Below are 23,547 nucleotides of genomic sequence, written 5' to 3'. Positions count from 1 at the left end.
TGCCGTCCTGTTCGTATAGGTTTGATTGCTCCGCTAGGGTATTGCATCAGAAGTCCAACTAGTACTCTTATCATTTTTAGACTACTCAAATTAAAGTACAATTTATTTGTAAAAATAAAAACACACAAACACATGTGTCTTTTAAAAGAAAACCACACAATTATTTATTATAAAAAACACAATACAACATGGTTACAGTTGATCAAAAGTACTTCTTCAAGTTCAAGTTCTTTAATTTGTTTATGATGTTATTTCCTTATAATATTAGCTATGCTTTATTACAAAGAGTAGACATACACACATTATCAACATAGTCAACAGCACAGTTATAGCTTTTCCAAAGGAACTGAAACTGTTTTAGATTTATTTATTTTAATTTGAGTTTAGATTCTTGTTAAATACAGGCAGACGCACACATATGTCCCCTCTCAGAAAATGTCCTTTCCAAAGTAGGCTATTGCTTGTTTTTACTTGAACTACATTATCATCACCGGGACCTTTTATTCTTTACTATGAACCACTGTCTGGTTAAAGCAGAGTATTGCTGCAGCTTTATTTATTTTTATCTAGACACAATACCATCACTAATATCAGTACTACTCTCCTATTACTGTACCTCTAGGACATTCCTATTACTACAACTGTGGTGTTACCATTACAACCAGTACGTGTTATAGTGTCATTACTCCTCAAGAGCAAAAGTTGTACAGTGAGATCTTGTAACTTGAACCAGCAACCATTTTCTGCCTCTCAAATCCTCTAGGTTGCCATTTATCTGTGTGTAATAATCTTATTAATCGTGTGTGTGTGTGTGTGTGTGTGTGTGTGTGTGTGTGTGTGTGTGTGTGTGTGTGTGTGTGTGTGTGTGTTGGGAGGTCTTTCCTATTCTTTAGACTGACCACCTTCCCCAGATCAAGGGTCCATAGTTTGGCACACTTCATGTGCTCTCTGACCCCTGGGGTTATGACCTCTGGAACGAGATGAGGCCTATTGACCAGCTGTTTGCACTCCTGGGACCACATACACACACATATAACTCTATGCTTCATTGCCTCTTTGCTGTATTACCGGTTATCATCTTTACTTGTATGTGGGGTGAGTGTGTGTCGAAATAAATCAAAAGGGGTCAGGACAGGGTAGTGTACTGTATTACTACAATTTCCAGGGTCACTCAGAGCCAGTAAGCAGACTATTATTGAGTTCTGCTTTTGATCTTTATCTGAAGCCAAAGGCCAAACACAAATTGACCCCCTGCAGCACTGATCTATGTGGAAGTTGTGTGCGTTTTCACCATCATCCTGTCACTGATAAAATCTCTTCTGAACCTCAGCCTCGAGCACCAACTTAACATTCGCAGAGCAACGTCTAAATCGGCATTGCTCTTTGCGCTGACAGCTTTCTCATTTGCCAGTGTTAACTGAAAGTCAATTTGGAGCAGATGGCACAGTTAAAAGATGCACCATAATCCTCTCATAGGAAGGGGGATAGGGGGAGATTATGGAAGGGGTGGGGTAAGAGATCTCTGGGTGATTTCAAGGTTGTGAAAAAGTCCCACAAAGCTTTAGTGTTGCTTCGCTCCTTAACAGCGAGTTCACAGTGCTGTCTGAGGTGAAGCTGATTATGATCCGCAGGGTGGGTCACTGAGGTAAATCCTTTATTAGTCACAGCTCACAAGCTTGATAACTACAGACATGTGGTAAAGGCAACTGTACACGCATACCTGTTTACTTTGTCTCTGTGTCCTAACACAACCTCATAAGCATTTTCATACAGAATCAAACCTGATTCTGCTTTTGCAGCACTTGTATCCGCCTCAAGAACATTTCAGCTCGTGTGGAGTTTTTGTTGTTAATACATCTGGGACACACCTGCAATGACTAAGAACAATACTTAACATAAGTGCGCAGGTGGTTCGAGCATCTAGTAAGGATGCCACCTGGGCGCCTCCCTAGGGAGGTGTTCCAGGCACGTCCAGCTGGGAGGAGACCCCGGGGAAGACCCAGGACTCGGTGGAGAGATTATATCTCCTCACTGTTCTGGGAACGCCTCAGGATCCCCCAGTCGGAGCTGGAGGATGTGGCCCGGAGAAGGGAAGATTGGGGTTCCTTACTGGAGCTGCTGCCCCCGCGACCCGATCCCGGATAAGCGGTAGACGATGGATGGATGGATGGAAGTGCGCAATGGAATCTAATAACAATACCTCAGAAGAATCAGTTAAAGTTTTAATAGTCATCCTGGCAGTTCTTTGTAAGAGTAAATTCCTTTCTACATTCTTAGAAACAATTAACGAGTTTCAAACTCATGATTTACTAAATCTGGTTGCGCCATTAAAATTTAGCGGGTAAAGTTCCACTGTTGCATAACATCTAAAAATTACAGTTTTAAGGGGGCAAACAATATATTAAACTTTATTTATATTAAATATTTAATCCTTTGTAAGAGTAGAAGTTATTAATTAATTTAATTTATATATGCATACATGAAGAAATATGTGTTGTTCGATTAATAGTAGCTACTCGTGCAGTTTAGAATATCATAACATGCTAACCTAGTTGGCATTATTTTGTGATTCAATCATACTTTTATCAAGTTTAGGGTCAGATATTTCAAGCATTTTTTTCCTATTGTACTCCTTACTCAAAAACAGGTCATATAATAGCAGCTGACATTAGCTTTGTCAGTTAGCTCAGTTAGCTACACAGTAGGCTACACCTGTCAGTTAGTTGGTGTAAATATTTTGTAACAACTAACTTTTACATAAAAACTAGTTTGTGTGGTGTAACTCGCTAATCTCCATAATTCGTTAACATTATGAACAGGATTCTACATATGGCCGAATGTAGTCTTGGAATCCATCAGCTAACGCCTGACGACGATTTAGCTTTTTATTAGCTTGTATACTGACTACTTGGAAAACAATCTAGATGGTTCTGGATATCCATTAACTACACCGGAAGCCCAGCATTATAGTCCATAGCCCCATACACTTGTCATCGTCAGACCGATAGCCGATCCGAGGTTGAGTAAACACTGTGTTATAACTAAGCTTAGTAAATGTTCAGTAGTTTTTGACACTTATAGTAGCTCTTACCCTTGTCTTCAAAAAATGGTTGACTTACTGTCGATGACGACACACTCCCAGTCCCTATAGATCAGATCATTATCAAAGCTATTAACAGGTTGGTTATTTCCAGACAACACTCAGCCTTACGAAACCTTGTGATTCAATCATTTGAATCCCTAGATGTCAGGATAAGCCATATCCGGCCACTGTGTTGGGTCATTGATCCACTTGGACGAGGGAAGACTGAAGGGGCATAACAACATTTGTTTAACAAGAAATAAATGCATAGAGAATTGTCAAAATTATAATCTAAACACATCTATAGGATCTGCGGTTTTCTGTCCCCAAAAAAGGGGCACGGCCTAGTCTTAAGAATTGCATGAATAACATTTTTAAGTTAAGTATCCTGTTACAATATGTTTTAATGGATATATTGTATTCTTTGTGAGATATGTGATTTTTCTTTTGGACATTAGATATGAATATCTTTGTCACTAACAACGGGATCATTAGAAGTAAGACACATTGATGGGAATTATTCTGTATCTGTAACTTCAGGACTTGCCATAGGCAGTATTGATTAATTCTACAGTAGATATGTAACTAATCATACTCCGTCATTAGAGTTGGACAGATCTGACTGGCTCAGTTTTTTTATTTTTCAATAAAAGTTTGACAAAAACAAGTTAATCACATGTTATCCAGATGTTATTAGATGAACTCTAGAAACGTATTCATCAGCAGTATTTAAACAGTCACATGTCAGGATTCATCATAGGGACAAATGCCATAAGCTTCTTGTGGTAAACAGCAAACAATTCTCACCTCCTATTAAGTTGACACACTTCTCGGGACACTAATCCTTTTATAGAATTTAAATTCTTTGCCTGTGAAGAGACCAATCACAGATGGGGCATTAACCAAAGAAGCCAATCAAATCAAATCAAATCAAATCAAATTTATTTGTATAGCCCAATATCACAAATTATACATTTGTCTCAGTGTGCTTTACAGACTGTACAGGTTACAACATCCTCTGTCCTTAGACCCTCGCATCGCACAAGGAAAAACTTCCTAAAAGAAACCCCAAAATTAAAGGGGAAAAAATGGAAGAAACCTCAGGGAGAGCAACTGAGGAGGGATCCCTCTCCCAGGACGGACAGACGTGCAATAGATGTCGTGTGTACAGGATAAACAACATAGTACAAATACAACATTTGACAGAAATTATGTTGTGTTGGAAAAAAAAAAAGAATCAGGATCTTTGAGGAAGAAATGAGGCTGCAAGCTTTTATCAACAATCTTGATCAACAGAAGAAATGACTTTCAACTATTTTGATAATTGTTCAAGTCATTTTTCATGCAAAAATGGCAGTAAATGCTGTTTTCAGCCTTTAAAATATGGAGGTTTTCCTGCTTCTCCATGTCTCATATTAAACTGAATATCCAGGGTTTTAGACTGACAAACCAAGACATTTAAAGACATCACCTGGGACTTTGAGAAACTGAGATGGACATTTTTTCATTATTTTCAAAGACAAAACAATTAATCGAGAAAATCATTAGCTGCAGCCGTAGTCATGTGTTAACTTGAAGAAAACATTTTTTCAGCCTGACAGATACTTTGTCTACTGGCTCGTGTAAAACGTCAACTGCAGTGGTAAACATGTACAATCTTCCTTATCTTTGTTCATAAGACCTCATTAGCACATGATCTAAAGAGGCTAATTTGCCCTGTGACTCAATTAATTCTCCAGCAACGAGATCGATCAGTAGGTCAGTCGATACAGATCAATCAGTCTGTTGACTTAGAGTCGTTGGTTTCTTTCTATAATTACACAAGAAAAAACCAGAGGCTCCTAAAGCAGCATTAAAGGGGACATATTATCCAGATTTTCAGGTTTAGACTTGTATTTTAGGTTTCTACTAGAACATCTTTACATACTTCAATATTCAAAAAACACATTATTTTTCTCATACTGTCTGAAAGAATATACCTGTATTCACCCTCTGTCTGAAACGCTCCGTTTTAGTGCCTGTCTCTTTAAGCCCCCCTCCTGAAAAAGCCCAGTCTGCTCTGATTGGCTTTCGAGAAAGAATTGCAAATGTAGTTCTCTAGCCATTGGTGGAGATACTCAAATGGGGGGGCGATATAATCTAATGAGCAGGTAAAGGGGAGTCAAATCTGAATGGCTTGTTGAATCCCATGTTTTCTGACTGAAGCAGCCCACAAAAAACTGACTTGGTTGTCTTATCACAGTTTGTGTGTTGGAAGGTATTTCAGTATTGTAAAACAATGCAATTCAAACAAATGTTTATTGTCAACATTTGATGAGGTGATAATGGACTGTTGAGTAAAGGAGAACTGGCATATGGCATATTTGAACCCCGGAGGGTGTCCAGGGATTTAAACTATCGATCTTTAAATGACAGGCTAACAGCTGTTGTCAAAGCTCATGCAGTGAGAGAAAACCATTAGCACATTTCTATGGGTCCAACAAATGGCTTTCGTTGAATTCAGATATCTGATGTCTGGCGGTGATGTAAAGGTGAGAAAGCTCTGACAACGTGTAAACATGTCTATGCTGAAGGACTTTTCTAGTGCCGCTGACGATAAAGAAGGACAAAGTCTCCTTGCCATGTGTTTCACTGTGTGTGTGTGTGTGTGTGTGTGTGTGTGTGTGTGTGTGTGTGTGAGAGAGTGTGTGTGTGTGTGTGTGTGTGTGTGAGAGAGAGTGTGTGTGTGTGAGTGAACAAGACAGAAAGAAGTCCTGTTTGCATCAAGACAGTGCCCAAAAATTGCTCGTTTTACTTACGTCACAAGTAGCTGTCAAAGCAGGATAATGCAGATTACATCATGCGGTCACAGTCTATCCACAGAGAGCCTGTTATCAGCACAGTACAGGCATGAATGTGCTCTCAATGCAAATAGCATGGCCTCACATGCCTCTGTTAACCTAACCTGTCTGCTGTCTGCACGTCTGCAGTAATACATGATTAATGATAGTTCTTTCGATGGGTTTACAAAGTGCAGAGGTCAGACAGTTTAGTTTTCTTTTCCTTCTCTTTGATCAGAGCCTGCTTGACAGACAAAACACTTTCAAATTAATTTAAAAGAGCGGAAACCAATCTAAAGTAAATGTAACCATATTTTAATTTGTGAAATGTAGTTAAAGAAAAGCTCCAACCGCAAAACCAACAATGAATGTATCCTGCTGAAAAGTATTGTGTGCGTATTCCCCTGTGCCATAGAGCTCCAAAAACTATTAAAAGCACACCACTGAGCTACACATGTGTACTGAAAATAGTCCCCAATGCATGCACTATATCCTCCTGTTTGAGTAACGTTTGCTGTAAACTACAATGGCTAGCTATTTTAGGAGCCATTAAAAAGATAAATGAAACTATATGTGACCTGTTTTTAAAGATTTACATCTCCAGTAGGAGCCAATTGTTGGAGCTGAGAGCCACACACAGCGTAGTTAAGTCAGACAGTATTACTGTAAAAGACCGAATAACATTGTTAGTTTGGGCCTTGTCATGTTCTTGGTTTTCTGTTTCGTGTTTTATTTTTGAAATATTCACTTCCCCTTGTGTCATGTCTTGTTTTACTTCCTGTCCTTGTGTTTTTCCCTCTGTGATTGTTAATTTGATCCCCCTGTGTCCATTCCCCCTGCCCTTGTGTCTTTGCCTTTCCCCCCCCAGCTGTGTCTTGTTCTTGTGATTAGTGTCTGTCTATATATACCTGTCTGTCCCATTGTTCCTTCTCTGTTTGTCATCCCTTGTTCGTCGATGTTACCAGATGTGTTTTGTTCTACGGCCTCCTCGTGCTTCCCTCATTTTGTCTTTTCAGTTTACTTTTTACCTTTTGTATTTTATAGCTTGATCCCTCTGCTGTTTTGCTTTTTACTTTTGTACTTTCGGCTTTGTTTTATTAAAGCTCGCTTTTTGTTAAAACACTCGTCTGCTGAACTGCATTTGGGTCCTCTCCTTCTCCACCATAACAGGCCTCTGTGACCTACAGTGTATCTTAGGAAAATCATTTAGCTTTAGTCTCATGAATATGTATTACTTACATTTTTTAGTGTGCATTTAGCAGCTATGAATTGGATGGAAATGAACAGAAAGTAGTATATAATTGAATTGTTTGTCCACTAGCTGAACCTTTCACAGCTAATACATTTTCAAACTTAATTATTTACCATTACATCTCGAGGTGTATTCTAGTCCTTATGGTTTCAACTTAACGTTCAGTTATGAAAATCAACAGCCATTACTCAGACCAGCTCCAGCTCCAGTGTCACATGTCCTTGTGTGACACGAGAATAATTGAGTGATTTTTCATTAGCATTAACTAATGAACTAGCATTATTATTCCAGGTTTAATAAAAAATGTGAATGATGGAGTTATTAAGCCACCCGAACATACGTTCCTGCATAAGAAGCCCATCGCCCAAGCCCACTTATCATGTGTGTAGGTCAAAGGTGACCGTGTTGGCACTACTGTCTGGTTTTAAATAGGAGCTGTTTTGTGTTTCTTTCCCCTCACTATCAGATTTTAAAGCCTTTTAGATCTTCTCGGTCATGTTGAGAAAGGCAACACAACAAATCTTATCAGTAAGTCACAGAATGTTTTTTAAAAAGGCATCTATCCACGTTCAGAAGTCAGAATTCATCAGTGGAGACAGGACTTTAGTCTCTAAAGCTGACAGATACCAGCATCCAGTTTGACAGAAATGGCCTCTGTGACACTAAGTTGAAAGGAATGTGTGGTATGGGAGGCACTGTTATTTAAGTCCTGACATTGCTTCAGTAACTGGTACACAAACCTCAACTCCACACACACAACAGGATGTTCTTGGAAGACAGGTTTTCAGGAAAAAGGCAATAGAGTGCCCAATAACGCAGCCATTGTTTGGCAAATGATCCTCCCATGTTCTCCTCCTCTTTTGCAATGGAACAATTATTATTAATTCATTATGAATTATAAAGACTCACTCAGCAACTATATCAAGTGTAAAGAAATGGACACATGGTTTTGTCAGGTGTCTTTTTTGATACTTCCATTTTGCAGCTGTTGAGGCATTTCACTGAATGAGTAAGAATCTGACCTGCTGGTGGAGGAAAATTCAGGGGATCACCAAAGTCATTAGGATTCATCCTGTGGGCGCCATCAATCTACTTAATAGTTGTTGAGTGGATCAACTGACCATACACCAACATTGCCATGGCTAGAGCCTTGTCGCTAGTTTGGCTAAAACACAACTAGTGTTTTGTCATTGATCTATTTAAAGAAGTACATAAAAGAAAATATATTATATAGTATATACTTTACAAAACGTCTCCTTTTGCACGATCTACATTTATTCAAGCAGATTTAATAAAGGAAATAAACTAGAAACTAGAAAGGCACACCAAGGGCCCTATCTCGCAACGTTAACGAAAGTAAAAAATGTGCGTTTCCGCCCCGTGATTTGTACATGTTCCAAAATGTAATGGGTTCTTCCTTGACCCATCCTACACCCTTCCATGTAGTTTCAAGAAAATCAGGCCAGTAGTTTTTATGTAACCCTGCTGAAAAACAAACCGAACCAAACCAACTTGGTGTAGATTACAATAATATTTATAATTGTAGTAGTAGCTTTTTTAGCCAGTTGGGAGCAACAGAAACAAGCCTTATAAAATGTATATCGTAAATGTTGATCATTTACGTATCCAGCAGACATGGAGCAACATCAGCATTCATGTTTCAGGTGACCTGATAAATATTCACTCTCACTTTAGCTCTGGTTTGGTCTCCACCAACTATAATATTAATGGTTACCTCTCCATTGATGACACTACATCAAAGTTGACATGGAGTGGACATAATCAATATTCAAACAACCCAAGAGTCAAACAGACATGGTTTAAGTAGCCTTTCGATAGTACCAGACGTGTTGCAGACGCTCAGTAAAAACCCAGTGACGCCTGCTGTCTACCAAGGAAATGCACTCGATTAAAGTTCAGAGACAAAGAGCAGCAGTGTGTTTATTATGATTCTCCTGCAGCCCACGAGATGAGCTGGACAGCTCATATGACCAGAGATGTGTGGTTTTAAAACAGAATGAGTCATTCATAACCCCAACATACCTCCTCTCGTGGACTGAGTTCAGAAGTGTGTGTTTGGTGTAAACCTCTAATCGCGAATATCTTTCATTGACACACAATTTGAGATTAAAGCCTATGATTTATTAACAATTAAATAGGCCATTCGTTGTGACTAATAGAGGCTATATAAAGGCTTGAGCATGGTAATCAATTCTTGATTTTGGGAATGCATATCTGTGGTAACTATTATAAATGCAAGGTCCACTTACTTTGCTTACCCAGAGCTTTCGATCGTATCCCAAGGCCTGCTTCATAGAATAGAGCTTTGAAGTGGAAGCAATAAGCTATAAAAATGTAATATAGTTGTACTTCTGTACACATTATGTATTTTTCTAATAATGCTGTAAGAAAAGATAAGATAATAGACATCAAAATATAAGATCACAAAATACAGAAAAACTCCTCGCTCCACCACACTTTTTCTTCCTCCCACCTGAACCTCTTGACTCCAGAGCTACATCCTCCTCTACTCTGGACAACTAATCCCCATAAGCCTTTAAAATGCCCCGGACAGAGAGCGAGAGCGAGAGAGGAGAGTGTGAGCTTAATGACCTTGCAAGCCGATTACCGACCAGCCACGATCCACAAACAGCCATGTGAGGCCTAACACTCAGCCTGCACAGTCAAATCAACTCCATTGACACAGACAGAGGGAGGTCAGGAATCCAGATACACTTGTTCAGGATGTCAGTAGTGATTGATGATGGTACTAATAATAATGATGAACCTCTGCACTTCTCGGACAAGTATATTAAAGGGAGAATAAATATGCCACTAGGGAGCAGCAGAGGCCTCCTGGAAATTACACAACAGGCCCAGCTGGAGAAAGTGTGTCACTCGGCCAGTGCTCCCTGCTGGAGGGTTGACCTGACCTAGAGACAGAAAGTCACACAGGTGGATTATAAAACAGGCCACCTCAGAACAGTGGTGGAGGAAGTATCCTTTACATATGTAAAAAAGTACTGTAAAAATACTATTACAAGTAAAAGTCCTGCACTGAAAATGTTACTTTAGTAAAAGTATGTAATTATTATCAAGAAAAAGTACTCATTATAGATTATGGAGTATTTCTCCATTAATCGATTACTTGTTTGGTCTGTAAAGATTACGAAAATAGTGGGAAGTTCCGTCACAATTACATGCTATTGTAAAGATAGCACAAAGAGATATATACGTCAAAATAATAATGAAAGAAAAGATTGAAAATAAATTGAAAAATTACATAATAATCAAAAAACCTACCAAATAATTTTCTGTCATTCGTTTAAATGATGAATCAACTTATCATTTCATATGTTTTATTTGTAACGTAACTATCAACTAGCTGTTAAAAGTACATTATTTCCAAAAAATACTCAAGTAAATTACAAGTACCTCTACACTAACAACCTCCTTTCCACAGACAATTATTCAGTCTGTTCTCTGTACATCCATCACAAACAGGACAGGAACAACTGTACGCCAAAACAACCATTTTTTTGTATCATGTAGTGTCAGGAAAGTGTTTGCAATAACTCTCTAACACTCTTTACATATCATTTTTTATATAATATAAAATGAATTACTATAAAATATGTCAACATCTGTCATCCAAGCACAATATCTATATATACTGTTATATCCAGCTACTTAATGTATATGAAGCAACCCCCCCCCCCCCCCCCCCCCCCCACACACACACACACACACACACACACACACACACACACACACACACACACACACACACACACATACGGACAGAGAAAAAGGCGGGGGTGGTTATTATTATTGTATTACTAATTGTCTACAAATGTCATTGTTGTTGATGTTTTTTTATATTAGTTTGATGTTTTACGCCTGTCAAGCTTTTTTGTCCTTAGCTGTATGTCTATTTGTGTGTCTCAAATTCCTTGTATGTGTACACATACATCAGCAATGTAGCTTACTTTTGTATTTCTACTACTTTTTTTTACTTCGGAAGACAAGAAAGGCGCTACATAAGTGCAAGGCCATTTACCAAAGGCCATTACTTAGTTATCTTCCACTGCTTCCTCAGCGGTCTTTATGAAGATCCTGTTGTTGTTTTTGTGTCGAGTTATAACACCTACTTGAGTTAGAAATCGAGTTAGGCGTGTGGGACATCTGTGTTGACGTACTTTGAATTTGTGGCTCATTGCTGCAACAGATACAAAACCGCTGATCTGTGTGTTGAAACCCTTGCACTTACACAATTTCTTCTTTTTTTAAGCTTGAGATGAGAGTCATCAAACTCAATTATAATCAATTCTATCAATTAATAAACACATACAAAGTCTTGATTTTCACCTCTAAAGAGACACAGCACATGTGTTTCCTTGTTCTAGTGAGACAGGAAGTTTAGGGAGTCCTGTTCTAACACAACAGGCTGTTTGATCACCTGCTACATTTCCTATTGTACACCATCTCTCACATGACATTTCACCATTCATTTCTTACACCATACATACATATAAATGTTTTCGCTTCCACTGTAGCATTCAAAAGCAAATTACAGTCTAGTTAGTTATGTTTGTATCTTTTTTATAGCTTTTCAGTTATCTATTGCACATTTGCTGATATTTCTATTCTTCTATATTGCAAAGTTCTGCTATATTGTTAACTTTTTATTTGTCTCAGTATTGCCCTGCTGCTGTTCATCATGCACCTCTTTAAAAATCATGTTTTTGTGTTTCCGTGTTGCATGTATATCAATCATTTTGTCACAAAAATCTATGAGAAAGTCTCTAAAAGTTTTAAGGAATTAAAACTAAAGCACAATTTGGCATTTTTCTTATTTATATCATCGTTTTATTACCATACTATATTATATATTGGTCTATGTGCTTATTTCTCTATGACCTTAAAGTATCTTCTTATTACATTTCATGTTCATCATACAACACATGTACACAAACCATAAACAGGTAAATAAATCATTTTATTTAGTCATTACAGGAAACAGTCACTACAGGGATTTTATGGCGTAGTTGCAGCTGTTTGGCCCCACCCCAGGGTGCTTACTTCTTGCCACCACGATTGTGGCAGGCGCAGGTGAGAGCAGATACCAGCACCACAAATTCAGTGAAGTCGACCTCAGAGTCTCCGTTAAAATCCAGACCTTTCAGCAGTTTGTCCACCTCCGCTTGGTTCTTTGCCACCTGCACAGAGCAACAAAACAACAAATAATATTGTTAAAATAATACATCATACCAACATGCAAGTGAGAAAGGCCGAGAAAAATAACTATATTTTCTTTTTATAAGTCTTTTTTTCCAGCCATATTTAATAGACTTTCAAGAGTGTACTATTCAAGTTCAAGGATATACTAAGTAAATAAGAGAATAAGTTAATGTTGAGGCATGACACAATGATGGGGGGGACTCTTTAAACTTGTCTAAAGTAAAAACAAAATGCTAAATGTCATAATTTTTAAAGTTGTGGCTGGAGATAAAAAATCTGTCATGGCTTTGTTTTTCAAATTTGTATGTACAGCTACAAAGTAACCGTCAATAATGGTAGTCGCAAACATTTCTAGGCCAAGATTTGTAAATAAAAATTTGACGTAAAAAGACAAATTTGAATTCTATTAAATCAGGGAAATCCTGAGGCACCACAAGTCAATACATTTTCAGTATTGGTGGATTCTTTTGTAACTAAGCACTGAGCTTGTGCTACGCAGCATATACTAAGTTTATTGAATATTAAATATTGAAAGTATGAGCCTGTACGGTACCTTGAGCAGTGCAGGCAACTCCTTCTCCAGTAGACTCTTGGCCTCAGCATTGGTTAGGGTGTCCTTTTTGCCCTCGCCAGCAGCATATGTGTCAAAGGTCTTCATCAGGATGGCCATGGCTGTCTCGAGCTGGGTCATGGTTGCTGCTTAAGAGGTGGTTAATGTGGATAAAAGAGGAAAATGGAAGACCAACACTGATCGACAGAGCAGTAGATGTGATGGGAATGGAAGAGGAGGACGGGAACTCTTTTTATACCTTTAGAAAGATCTGAGGATACCGGGTTACATGTTTGACATAGGCGGTTGTCCCAACTCTATCAACACAACCTCAGCCCTACGCCCAGTGTACATATTACCTCACAGACCATATTGAGCTTTTGTCTTTTGCTTGTTGATTTAAGGCGAGGTCCTTTGGTTAAATAAATCACAATAGATTTTGTGATTCGAGACAAAGAATTATTTTACTGCGCAACGTTTTAAACCCTGTGCTGTAAACACATTTAAGGCAAGATACTAGTCAGTGAGTAATGCATCTGTGAATGTTTTATCTATTAGTTAAAAATCTTACCCTATTCACCTGTAATGTCTTGCAAAATGTGTGGAATTTTACATTACATGTTAAGTTAATTCCGATTTATGGAGTGATACAAAGAGAAACCCAACATTTCCTCTGGAAACCCATTTTACTCTAATATGTCAAAAAAAATTAAACAAGAATTTTGAACCTGGCTTTATCCAATTGTCTCATTTCTGTTCTAGAAATGTATGCAAATTAGCACATATTTAATAAGATAACGCTTCACTGGTTTAGTTAAACATAAAATTTCAGGGCGTCCCGGTAGCTCACTCGGTAGCACAGGCGACCTATATATTAAGGCTGAGTCCTTGCCACAGCATCCTGTGGTTCAAGTCCAACCCGTGGCCATTTGCTGTATGTTGTTCCCCTTCTCTCTCTCCCCCTTTCACGAGCTACACATCTCTCTATCATAAAGGCATGAAAAGCACAAAAAACAAAAAATAAACATAACATTTCAGAAAACTTGTAATTGTCTTTATGTAAGTAGCCTACTAGGAAAATGTCATGGTGATGTTCTGTTCACCTTTGGTGTCTCGGCCCAGTGTCACTGCATCCCCTGTGGTTGGTGGTCGTCTATACTGTTGCTCAAGGACGGACATGAACCACAAGAGGAAACTGCTTTAAAATTTCACGAGAGAACTTTTTTGCTCGCATGTTTCTGTTTTCTGGCCTGATTTCCTGGAAACTGTGCTCTGTCACAGAATATATACTATATAGAAGCATTTCTCTAGTCACACAGCAAACGACTCAGTTGCAACACTGCTCTGCAATAGATTTTGTAAAAAACACAATGAGAAAGAAACAGTATAAAAAGAACCACATCTCCAATATATAACTGCAGGATGCATTTAAGAAGTTGGACTCAGTGACATATGAATTTGAAGGAAATGTTATACGAACATTAAAGCAAAGTTACGCAAAAATGCTTTCCAAACGTGGTTAAATAATATAAGTAATGTCACTTAACATGAACACTTCAGTCATATCTTTTTATTTTGAAGATTCAATGTATGTGCCTCATAGCAAAAGCGATGTACAGTATTACTCTATCTTATATATAAATGAAAAAACAAAACAATGAAACTGTGAGGAAGTCGCATCGTGTGCTGGTTAACACCTTTTACGGGTTATATCATTGATATGCAGGAGGTAGTGTAGGTTTAGTTTTGTTCCCATGAGTGAAGGAGTGTCTTTCGGCAGCCTTTAGCGCTCTTTTTTTAATCAGTCTGAAAGTGTATGACTCATTGTGTTAAGTGTATCTGTATCAACACACTTCATGGCAATCTATGGGTGCCCATCAGCCTAGTATTTATTAACTTATTAATCATTCCTTTCACATTATGACTCACCAGTGTCCCATAGGTTAAACTACTATCCAGTATACATGCTAACAATTTAGCATAGACCTACAAGTCACACTCAAAGATAGCAGAAGAAAGATATGACGTTAAAAGGTTTTTATTAAATTTCATATTTTATATATTCCGCCCTTTTGTGACCTCAGTTTGTTAAAAGGTATTTTGTGAGCCCTCAGATGTCTACCATCTGCCCGGCCAAAAACTGAGGTTTCAAAGGGAGGAGCTACTTTGACTGTCGCAGGAGCTGTTTCCACTTCCTGTCATTGACCTATTATGCAGCGACCCAGTCACACCACAGTTTCCACTCAGCGTCCTGCTTGTGATCTGAAGTCATTGTGAAACCTGCATCTTCGCTCCAGAACGAATACCACTAATGTGGACCATTGACTAGCTTGTAGTACGATCAAAGTGAAAACCAAAGTAACAACGATACAAGTAAACCTGTCTATAAACACCTTGTCAACATTGAAATAAACTTAGCTCACAAAGATGGATAAGATTGAGTTTATAGAAAAAATATTTACACTCATCTAAAAACATGTACACAATTCAGGTAAAGGTAAGTAATATACATAATATACATGTAGCCAGCAGGTCCTCATCCACTTTCTTTGTTCTCGACACGTTCAAAGTAATCGAAGGATTCATATACTGGTACCTGACACTGAAAGAGACAGATGCATAAAAACAATTATAATTACATTATACTGTATCAGTGCAATATAGCAGTATATCTACATGTGACAAAAGACCTTTGCTGATAAAAAAGCAACAGTTACCAACAGTGGATCTGTAATTTGATGTAGCTTTCTCGTCTGTGTGCCTTTACAAAGTAGGTCTGCACATGCATATTTCACACCATTCACCACTCACTGTGTCACACTTCCGCTCACGCAATTTATATAAACTCCTCATTCGAAGCAATTCTGGAAAGACGTTGGAAACTTTTACTAGGTACATTTATATTTTAAGTACACATTTTATATTTCTGCATCACGAAACTTTTAAATATTAATGACCACTTATTCAGTCACTTTTATAGTAAGCCAGTACAAACGAAATTTCATTTGAATTGTACATTTTATAGCTCAAAAAAACAATAAAGTTTTTTGATTTGATTTGATTAAAGACTGTTTGAACAATATAAGGCAGAGGCAGAATTCTTTGAAATTATACAATTTCAACTAAAACGGCAATCTACCCATTCAAACAAAGATGACAAGAATGGCCAAGACGTATGTCGGTGTATTCTCTCCACTAAAGTCTACAGAGTACATAACAGGATCACATCAAAAGGATGGTTTCCTTTAGTCTCACACTATTTAACACCTCACCCACCACACTGAACAAAAAGGAATAAACGCCTGTTGGTTTTTTCTTCTGTTTTTTTTCAGTTTGCTGCTGTGACTCCACACATAACAATTGTGCAGAAGTGTCTTCGTAGACTTGCATTTAGACTCACCCACTGAGATGAACCTCTGGAGGAGCTGGTGCTGTGTTTGTCCATTTCTACCTCCTCAGAGTCAATGTGGGGAACCTCGTAGATCACCCGGGCTGCTTGTGCTAAACTCACGGGCCGCACACACACACACACACACACACACACACACACACACACACACACACACACACACACACACACACACACACACACACACGCACACACACAGACACGATTAATAAGATAATTGCACAACATTAAATCCAGGCTGTAAAGAAAATACATAGAAGCAGCACACCTTAATACATTACTGCTATCACTACAACCACAAGGCAACTACTACTACTAGTATTCCATCCTACCGTTCGTTTTCTACAGGCCTGCCAACCTTTCCCTAGTCACAGTAATGGGGGCCTTGATGTTCCGGAAGGTATTCCTATCATTTCTCCTGAAACTCTATTCTGACTCACAGCACCATTAATTTGGCTTAAATCATATACATCCTTAAGAGCTAATCACATTTCAACAAGCAATTCCTCATCATTCTCAGCAGACATTGTCCTTGGTGTACCATAGGGTTCAATTCTCGGTCCCATACATTTGTCACTAAAATGATACCGTGTCATATTTTGTGTTAAACTGTATAAAGGCATCCCTAAAAGTTATGAACATGAATATGAATTTGTTCCTGGCATGTTCACAGATTCACAGACCTCAATGGGGGATTGAGAACCCGCTGTTTGTCCTCCTAGAGAGAATGTGCCATTTTTTCTGCAGTAACAACATCCTGCTGTATTGAAATATGAATTGATTCAAAATATCAGGTCGGGAGATTGATGCACCCGGTTGATGCCATCTCCTCCCTCCCTCCTGCCTTTCCCAGCCCAGCAGCAAGCACTGTGTACAGAGCCTTTCTATGATGATTACTCATTGTAATAAGCAACTGTTTGCTTACAGTATATACAGTGATATAGTTTCTGCTCCCTTAAGGTCTTCAGAACTATAGATTTGCTATTATGTATTGCTTGATCTTAAAATTGCTTAAAACCCACTGTTGCTTATGATTTCATCTTGCATTAATTGTGTCTTCAAAAAGAAATACATCATATTAATTACATTTATTTGATTTGATTTGAAAAGGAATGTCATTTCTCGAGCTCTGTGCACCACAAGCAAAATTCTATTTACCATTTTATTTTTGTCAAAGTCAAATTGAGCAAAAACTGTCTACGTAGCTGAATTACCATTAAAGGTAAGTGAGAAAATATGTTATAAATATGTCTTGTAATTTAGATAAATCAAGCATTTAATCTGTGACAATGCATCATTTGAGTTTCTGGTGCTTGAATAATACGGTAATGACACATTTTTCTTTACCATGTCTCCTTCGCAGACAGCAGAAACCCACAAGAGTGATGAGGAGTAAGAGGGCCACCACAGCCAGAGGGATTATCACGGTGAACTGCAGATGACTGCTGGAAGATTCTGGATGTTCACCTTGTGGGGAAAAAAGAAAATACAAATATTCCGATGAAAATAACATGATCAAATTATGTTTTTTCAAACAAGAAAACAGGTTTCTATTTTTATTTTTGAATTAGTAGTTTCTAAGCAAGATTTGACTGATCTAAGGTTTACAAGGTGATATAAAGCCTCCGAGCAGACCGTATCCCATTCTGAATACACAACATTATAATTCCACACTTGGCAAACCAAGATATTAGTCAAACCCTTAATGCGACGCTCTGGTGTTGTGTCACCTACCTTCTGTTGTGTGGTCCGTTGTGTTGTCTCTGACTGTGATGAAAGTCCCATCTCCTTTACCTGTATTTAAAAATGGTATCTCCATTGTCACGCAGCAGATGTATCTCCCTGAATCCCCTCTTGTGACATTAGTGAAGGTCAAGTGTGAGCAGTTAGATATTTCCTTTTGCTGAGACCTTTGAGAGGTAAAAAGTTCAGTCTTCAGTGTTTGATTTTTCTGCCAGGTAACTCTAACTCTTTCAAAGTGCGTTGGCCAGCAGCAGGAGATGTTTACTGTCTCCCCCTCCATGACGGAGACATCAGGAGTCTGGGTAACATCAAGTGTACCAGATGAAACACCTATGAAGAGAGGGAGTGATACATGATTTGGTAGTTCATCACAACACCGTTCATATTGTCACATTTTTAAAAAGCTAGACCAGAATCTAAATGTAGCGCGTAGTGGAGGATACAGACAGAGTTCATCAGATCTTTGTGCAAGTCAACAACCAAATAAAGTCGCAATGCCATGTGGTCTCGTGACACATTTATCAGTTTGAAATATTTAAACCATTGCAACATGTTGGTTTAAATCACAAGATATTGGACAGGCTAATGTGAGCATCCACTCAGAGAACTCATATCATGAATAACAAGATTACATTCTACATACATTTATGTGTTATTTATTTAATCCTTGACATTACCAATACATACAGTAATTAAGAAATCCTGTCATAATTTTGAGCACAAATTGAATATGTGAAATTAAAGGTCCAATTGTGTTTTTTACTTACTCCAAGATGAGAGGGCGCAGAGTGAGGCGAGTAGCAGACTGCTGAGAAGAAGCTTCATGTTGACACTCTGATTCACCACTGATAACTGACACTCATCTCCTCACAACCGCTCAAGTACTTCCCACCACACACACACACACACACACACACACACACACACACACACACACACACACACACACACACACACACACACACAGAAAACACACTGGTCATGATCTTTTCTTCTGTGTTCTTCTTTATTTCCCACAGTTTGGAAAAGCACAGCTTCTGTTCCTTCCTAGCTTCAGGTTCTATGTAAGATAATCTTCTCCATTCTCACAATGCAGTTCATTTGACATTAACTCAGAAATACTAAAATGGGCCAGCAACAAAATAGATGTTGAGGAGAGAAGCAGTGAAATATCAATATTTCTATTACGGACTTTTCATCCAAATTACAATAATGGCAATGTTGTCTTTGCCTAAACCTGTGTTTCAACCATCAGGTGACAGAAATAATGGCCTAACCCCATTTCTAACCCTCAACATAGTCCTAAGTTTACCCGATACATTTTAGTTTCTTAGTAGTAAGTTAATCACCATTTTTGTTTATAAAATATAGAGACAATCGTGCTGGAGATTGTTGCAGTTTACCTGTTTTTACATAAATGGGTTGTACCATTCATCTGTGTCCAGGGGTCAGATCCAGGTAGTGGGAGCTTATACATTGCATGAATTGTTGTCTGTCATAGTGTTTTTTTATTTTTATAACGACCACTAGGATTCCCCAAAATGTAAACTATTGAAATCTTCCACAGAAGGGCTTACTCCTACAGTTTAAAATTCTCCATCGTCTTCACTAAACTAAAGAGAAATTAGCACGATTTTATTCTGATGTGAACAAATGTGTTCAAAAATCAAGTCTGTACTCAAATCCACACTTCTTTTTTTACAGACCCTTCAGTGGGTCCATCTTAAGACCAAATCATAAATTGTCCCTTCACGTTACTGAAGTACATTTTTATAATAAATCCTGTAGATTTTTTAAATAGGATGAAAAGGATTATTGTCCTGTAACAGTTTTAACATTGTTTTTAATGACATGCATTTAAGAACACAGATGTAATCAAAGGAAACACATCAGCAGACTTGTCTACATGGCAAACACATCAAAATGAAATCATTGAGACAAATCTCAAAGTGCAGATTTATACAATGTTAGCTAAACGGCAATTATTTTATCAGAAACATCAGCTGCTCATAAAAGGTGACACATCGAGACGATGTAAGCATCCTTTCTTATTTTCACTCATATTTCCATCTGAGCTTGTTCCTCTTCTTCCTGCTTTTCTTCTATTCTTCGGGCTGAGGTGAGTTTATTTCCAGGAGCAGCTGAAACACAGATGCACTGATAGATTACTCATAATGTACTGTAACATAGTATATGTTTCTAATGCCTGATCTAGACACAATTTCATCACAATGGAGGGAAAGTTATTGTACCTGATGTGTGTGGCTGAGCTTTAGTCCTGAAGTTGTTGACGTAAAAGAAGGTGATGACGAGGGTAAGGATGGGCAGGCACCTCAGGACGTAAATGAACACTTCCTCCCTGTGAGAACCTGAAATTTCTACACGTATGTAACATGATTAGTCTCCAAACTTTTTGGGGGGAGCAGTGACCTGCGTTCTGCGGTGCTGTCTGTTGTGTTTTGTTGGGAGTCTCCTTAATCCCCATTTTTGTTTTCTTTTAGAGGAAATGAGATATGTATACGAGTTAAAAAGGATTTAGAAAAAGTTGCACGATGAGAAAAACTGCATTAGTAGTTTATACATATCTATATATATAGATATATATAGAACAAGCAAGATTCGACCGATCTAAGGTCTAAGCGGATTTAAAGCATCTGTTTTCTTAACAGACTATATCCCATTCTGAATACACAACATTATTAGCCCATATTTGGCAAACCAAGATATTAATCACACTACTGGTGTTGTGTCACCTACCTTCTGTTGTGTGGTCCGTTGTGTTGTCTCTGACTGTGATGAAAGTCCCATCTCCTTTACCTTTATTTAAAAATGGTATCTCCATTGTTACGCAGCAGATGTATCTCCCTGAATCCCCTCTTGTGACATTAGTGAAGGTCAAGTGTGAGCAGTTAGATATTTCCTTTTGCTGAGACCTTTGAGAGTTATTAAAATGTTCAGTCTTCAGTGTTTGATTTTTCTTCCAGGTAACTCTAACTCTTTCAAAGTGCGTTGGCCAGCAGCAGGAGATGTTTACTGTCTCCCCCTCCATGACGGAGACATCAGGAGTCTGGGTAACATCAACTGTACCAGATGAAACACCTATGAAGAGAGGGAGTGATACATGATTTGGTAGTTCATCACAACACCGTTCATATTGTCACATTTTAAATGCTAGACCAGAATCTAAATGTAGCGCGTAGTGGAGGATACAGACAGAGTTCATCAGATCTTTGTGCAGGTCAACAACCAAACAAAGTCGCAATGTCACACTGACAATAATGAAATAGTCGTCACTTTATTTTTTATCATTTTCCATGAATAACAAGATTACATTATACATACATTTATGTGTTATTTATTTCATCCTTGACATTACCAATACATACAGTAATTAGGAAATCCTGTCATGTGAAGAAGCTTCATCTTTACCACTGACAACTGACACTCATCTTTTCACAGTCCTGACCACACACACACACACACACACACACACACATACACACACACACACACACACACACACACACACACACACACACACACACACACACACACACACACACAAACCATATTTGGCATCATCCTTTCTTCTATTTTCCTCTATATTTTCTGCAGAGTGTGAAAAACCCTGAACTTAATGTTAAGTCTTAAATGTCATAAATTGCTGTCTGTCATAATGGTATTAAATGAATATAATATAAAAATACACACAATAAAAAATACAATATAAAAATGAAATGAATAAAAAAAGTATCCAACTTTGAAAACAAAACAAAAACATATAGCTGCAGCTTATGTCCGTTTAAGTGTGTTTTCATCCACATGGTGGTGGTGTTCATTTCTTTGACTTTTAAACAATTCACAACAGCCTCACAAACGTAATGAAAATAAATATTTAGTTTCATGTTTTTTTTTGTCAAAGCTACAGGGAGCCACTACAGAGAGGTGTGGCTCCTGAGCCGCGGGTTGCAGTCCCGTGCATTGGGACTATCTAAAGCGTAGATTTTACAAAACCTTCACAGAAGTCTCTAACTTACTCCTATTTTTTAAAATTCTCCATCTTCTTCACTATACTCAAGAGAAATTCGCCAAGTTACATTCCTTATGCGAACCCCATGTGTGCTTTTAATTACTTCAAAGTAATACAACTTATTAAATTTGATTACTTTCCTAACAAATGTCAGTCAAAACAGTGGTAAACACTGTCACACTTTTCTTAAAAGTTTTTCAATATTTTGTTAGAAACTCTAATTTAAGTACATATTATGTCTCAGTAACTGTAACTGAATATCATTTTAAAACATATAAATAAATATATAGCTCTCTCTCTCTATATATATATATATATATATATTATAATTATATGAACGCACTATGATATAAAGTTTTGAAATGATATTTTCTTCTATAATCATTACTGCAATCTTGAACGTTATCCTTTACACATTATCAAATATAAATCAATCTAAATCTTTCAGTTCTTTTGACTTAACTTAGTTGTATATATATGTTGCCCCGCACCTCCACACAGTTACTCCAATATCATTTTTTCATTACATTACAGTTAATTTCCCATAAAATAGTTTTGCTCAATTGTAATCATTCCCTCTGAAATAACTAAGTATACAATACTGTAATAAAATGATGAATATCGAGATCATTGCAGAATAGGTGCATTATTACTTACTCCAAGAAGAGCGGGTGTGGAGAGAGGCGAGTAACAGACTGCACAGTAGGAGCTTCATCCTTTCACACCGATACATCACTGACAACTGACACCCGTCTCTTTAGAGTTCCTCACATCTAACACATACACCCAAAGCTATACAGTACCGTACATAGTTTTTAAAGCTCTTTGAAGATACATATATAAAACCACAAGCTCTGCTCCTTCCCCTCCAGAGGAGTTGAAGACAGCAGTATTAGGTAAATACTGTATTTACAATTTAGTCCTGTCCGTTCTGTGAAGCTGGAGGAAATATTTTCTTCTGATCCTTTTATTTGAAATATATAAATGTATGAAAAAACAAAACTATACCTGTTTCCACTGCAGATTAGATGCAGAAGCCAAATAATGCAATGCAGAAGGAAGCATATTTGACAAAACGGGTTAAATTGATGCTCAAATTTTCATACAATTTATTTTTGAACTTGGGTAAAACACAAGTGGACATGTGACCTGCTTTGGGCTGTCATTAAAATGATAGAGAAACACAGGAAGACCCTCAACCACAAACCCCACAATGTTTAGTCTTCAAGCCTGTAACTGACATATCTTCTGCAGCCCTGAAGTCTTGTGTTTGTGAAATGCAGTAAACAGATAAACTAACGCAGCTTCTAATTCACATATAAACTTAACTGGTTGTATGCCTTCTGAACAAAGCATTAGAAGGTTGAGAGTTCAGATTGAGAGTTGTCCCCATTGTACCCCTGAGCAAGGTGCTTAACCCT

The 23,547-nt window shown here is 37.8% G+C and overlaps 1 protein-coding gene across 5 annotated transcripts; it reads right to left on the bottom strand.

The window, feature by feature from the left end:
• Positions 1 to 12,133: 12,133 nt before the first annotated feature.
• On the bottom strand, positions 12,134 to 22,904 carry LOC115023402 (protein S100-P-like). 5 transcript variants are annotated; one of them, XM_029454357.1, is made up of 6 exons: positions 18,864 to 19,007; positions 18,088 to 18,426; positions 17,701 to 17,820; positions 16,345 to 16,445; positions 12,948 to 15,546; positions 12,134 to 12,372 (listed from the first exon to the last, which is right to left on the bottom strand). In XM_029454357.1, exons 5-6 carry the CDS (start codon positions 13,083 to 13,085, stop codon positions 12,232 to 12,234), a joined length of 279 nt encoding a protein of 92 aa, XP_029310217.1. In that variant the 5' UTR covers positions 13,086 to 15,546; positions 16,345 to 16,445; positions 17,701 to 17,820; positions 18,088 to 18,426; positions 18,864 to 19,007; the 3' UTR covers positions 12,134 to 12,231. The 5 variants fall into 5 exon arrangements, with proteins under 5 accessions (XP_029310217.1, XP_029310214.1, XP_029310213.1 ...); XM_029454354.1 differs by lacking the exons at positions 12,134 to 12,372; positions 18,864 to 19,007 and adding an exon at positions 22,784 to 22,904 and having other exon boundaries at positions 14,967 to 15,546; XM_029454353.1 differs by lacking the exons at positions 12,134 to 12,372; positions 18,088 to 18,426; positions 18,864 to 19,007 and adding exons at positions 20,854 to 21,195; positions 22,784 to 22,899 and having other exon boundaries at positions 14,967 to 15,546.
• Between the last annotated feature and the right edge of the window lie 643 nt (positions 22,905 to 23,547).

This window comes from Cottoperca gobio, chromosome 18 (assembly GCF_900634415.1).
Source record: "Cottoperca gobio chromosome 18, fCotGob3.1, whole genome shotgun sequence".
Classification (NCBI taxonomy): Eukaryota; Metazoa; Chordata; class Actinopteri; order Perciformes; family Bovichtidae; genus Cottoperca; species Cottoperca gobio.
The sequence above is the reverse complement of the archived record's forward strand: the minus strand, read 5'-3'. Positions and strand labels throughout refer to the sequence as shown.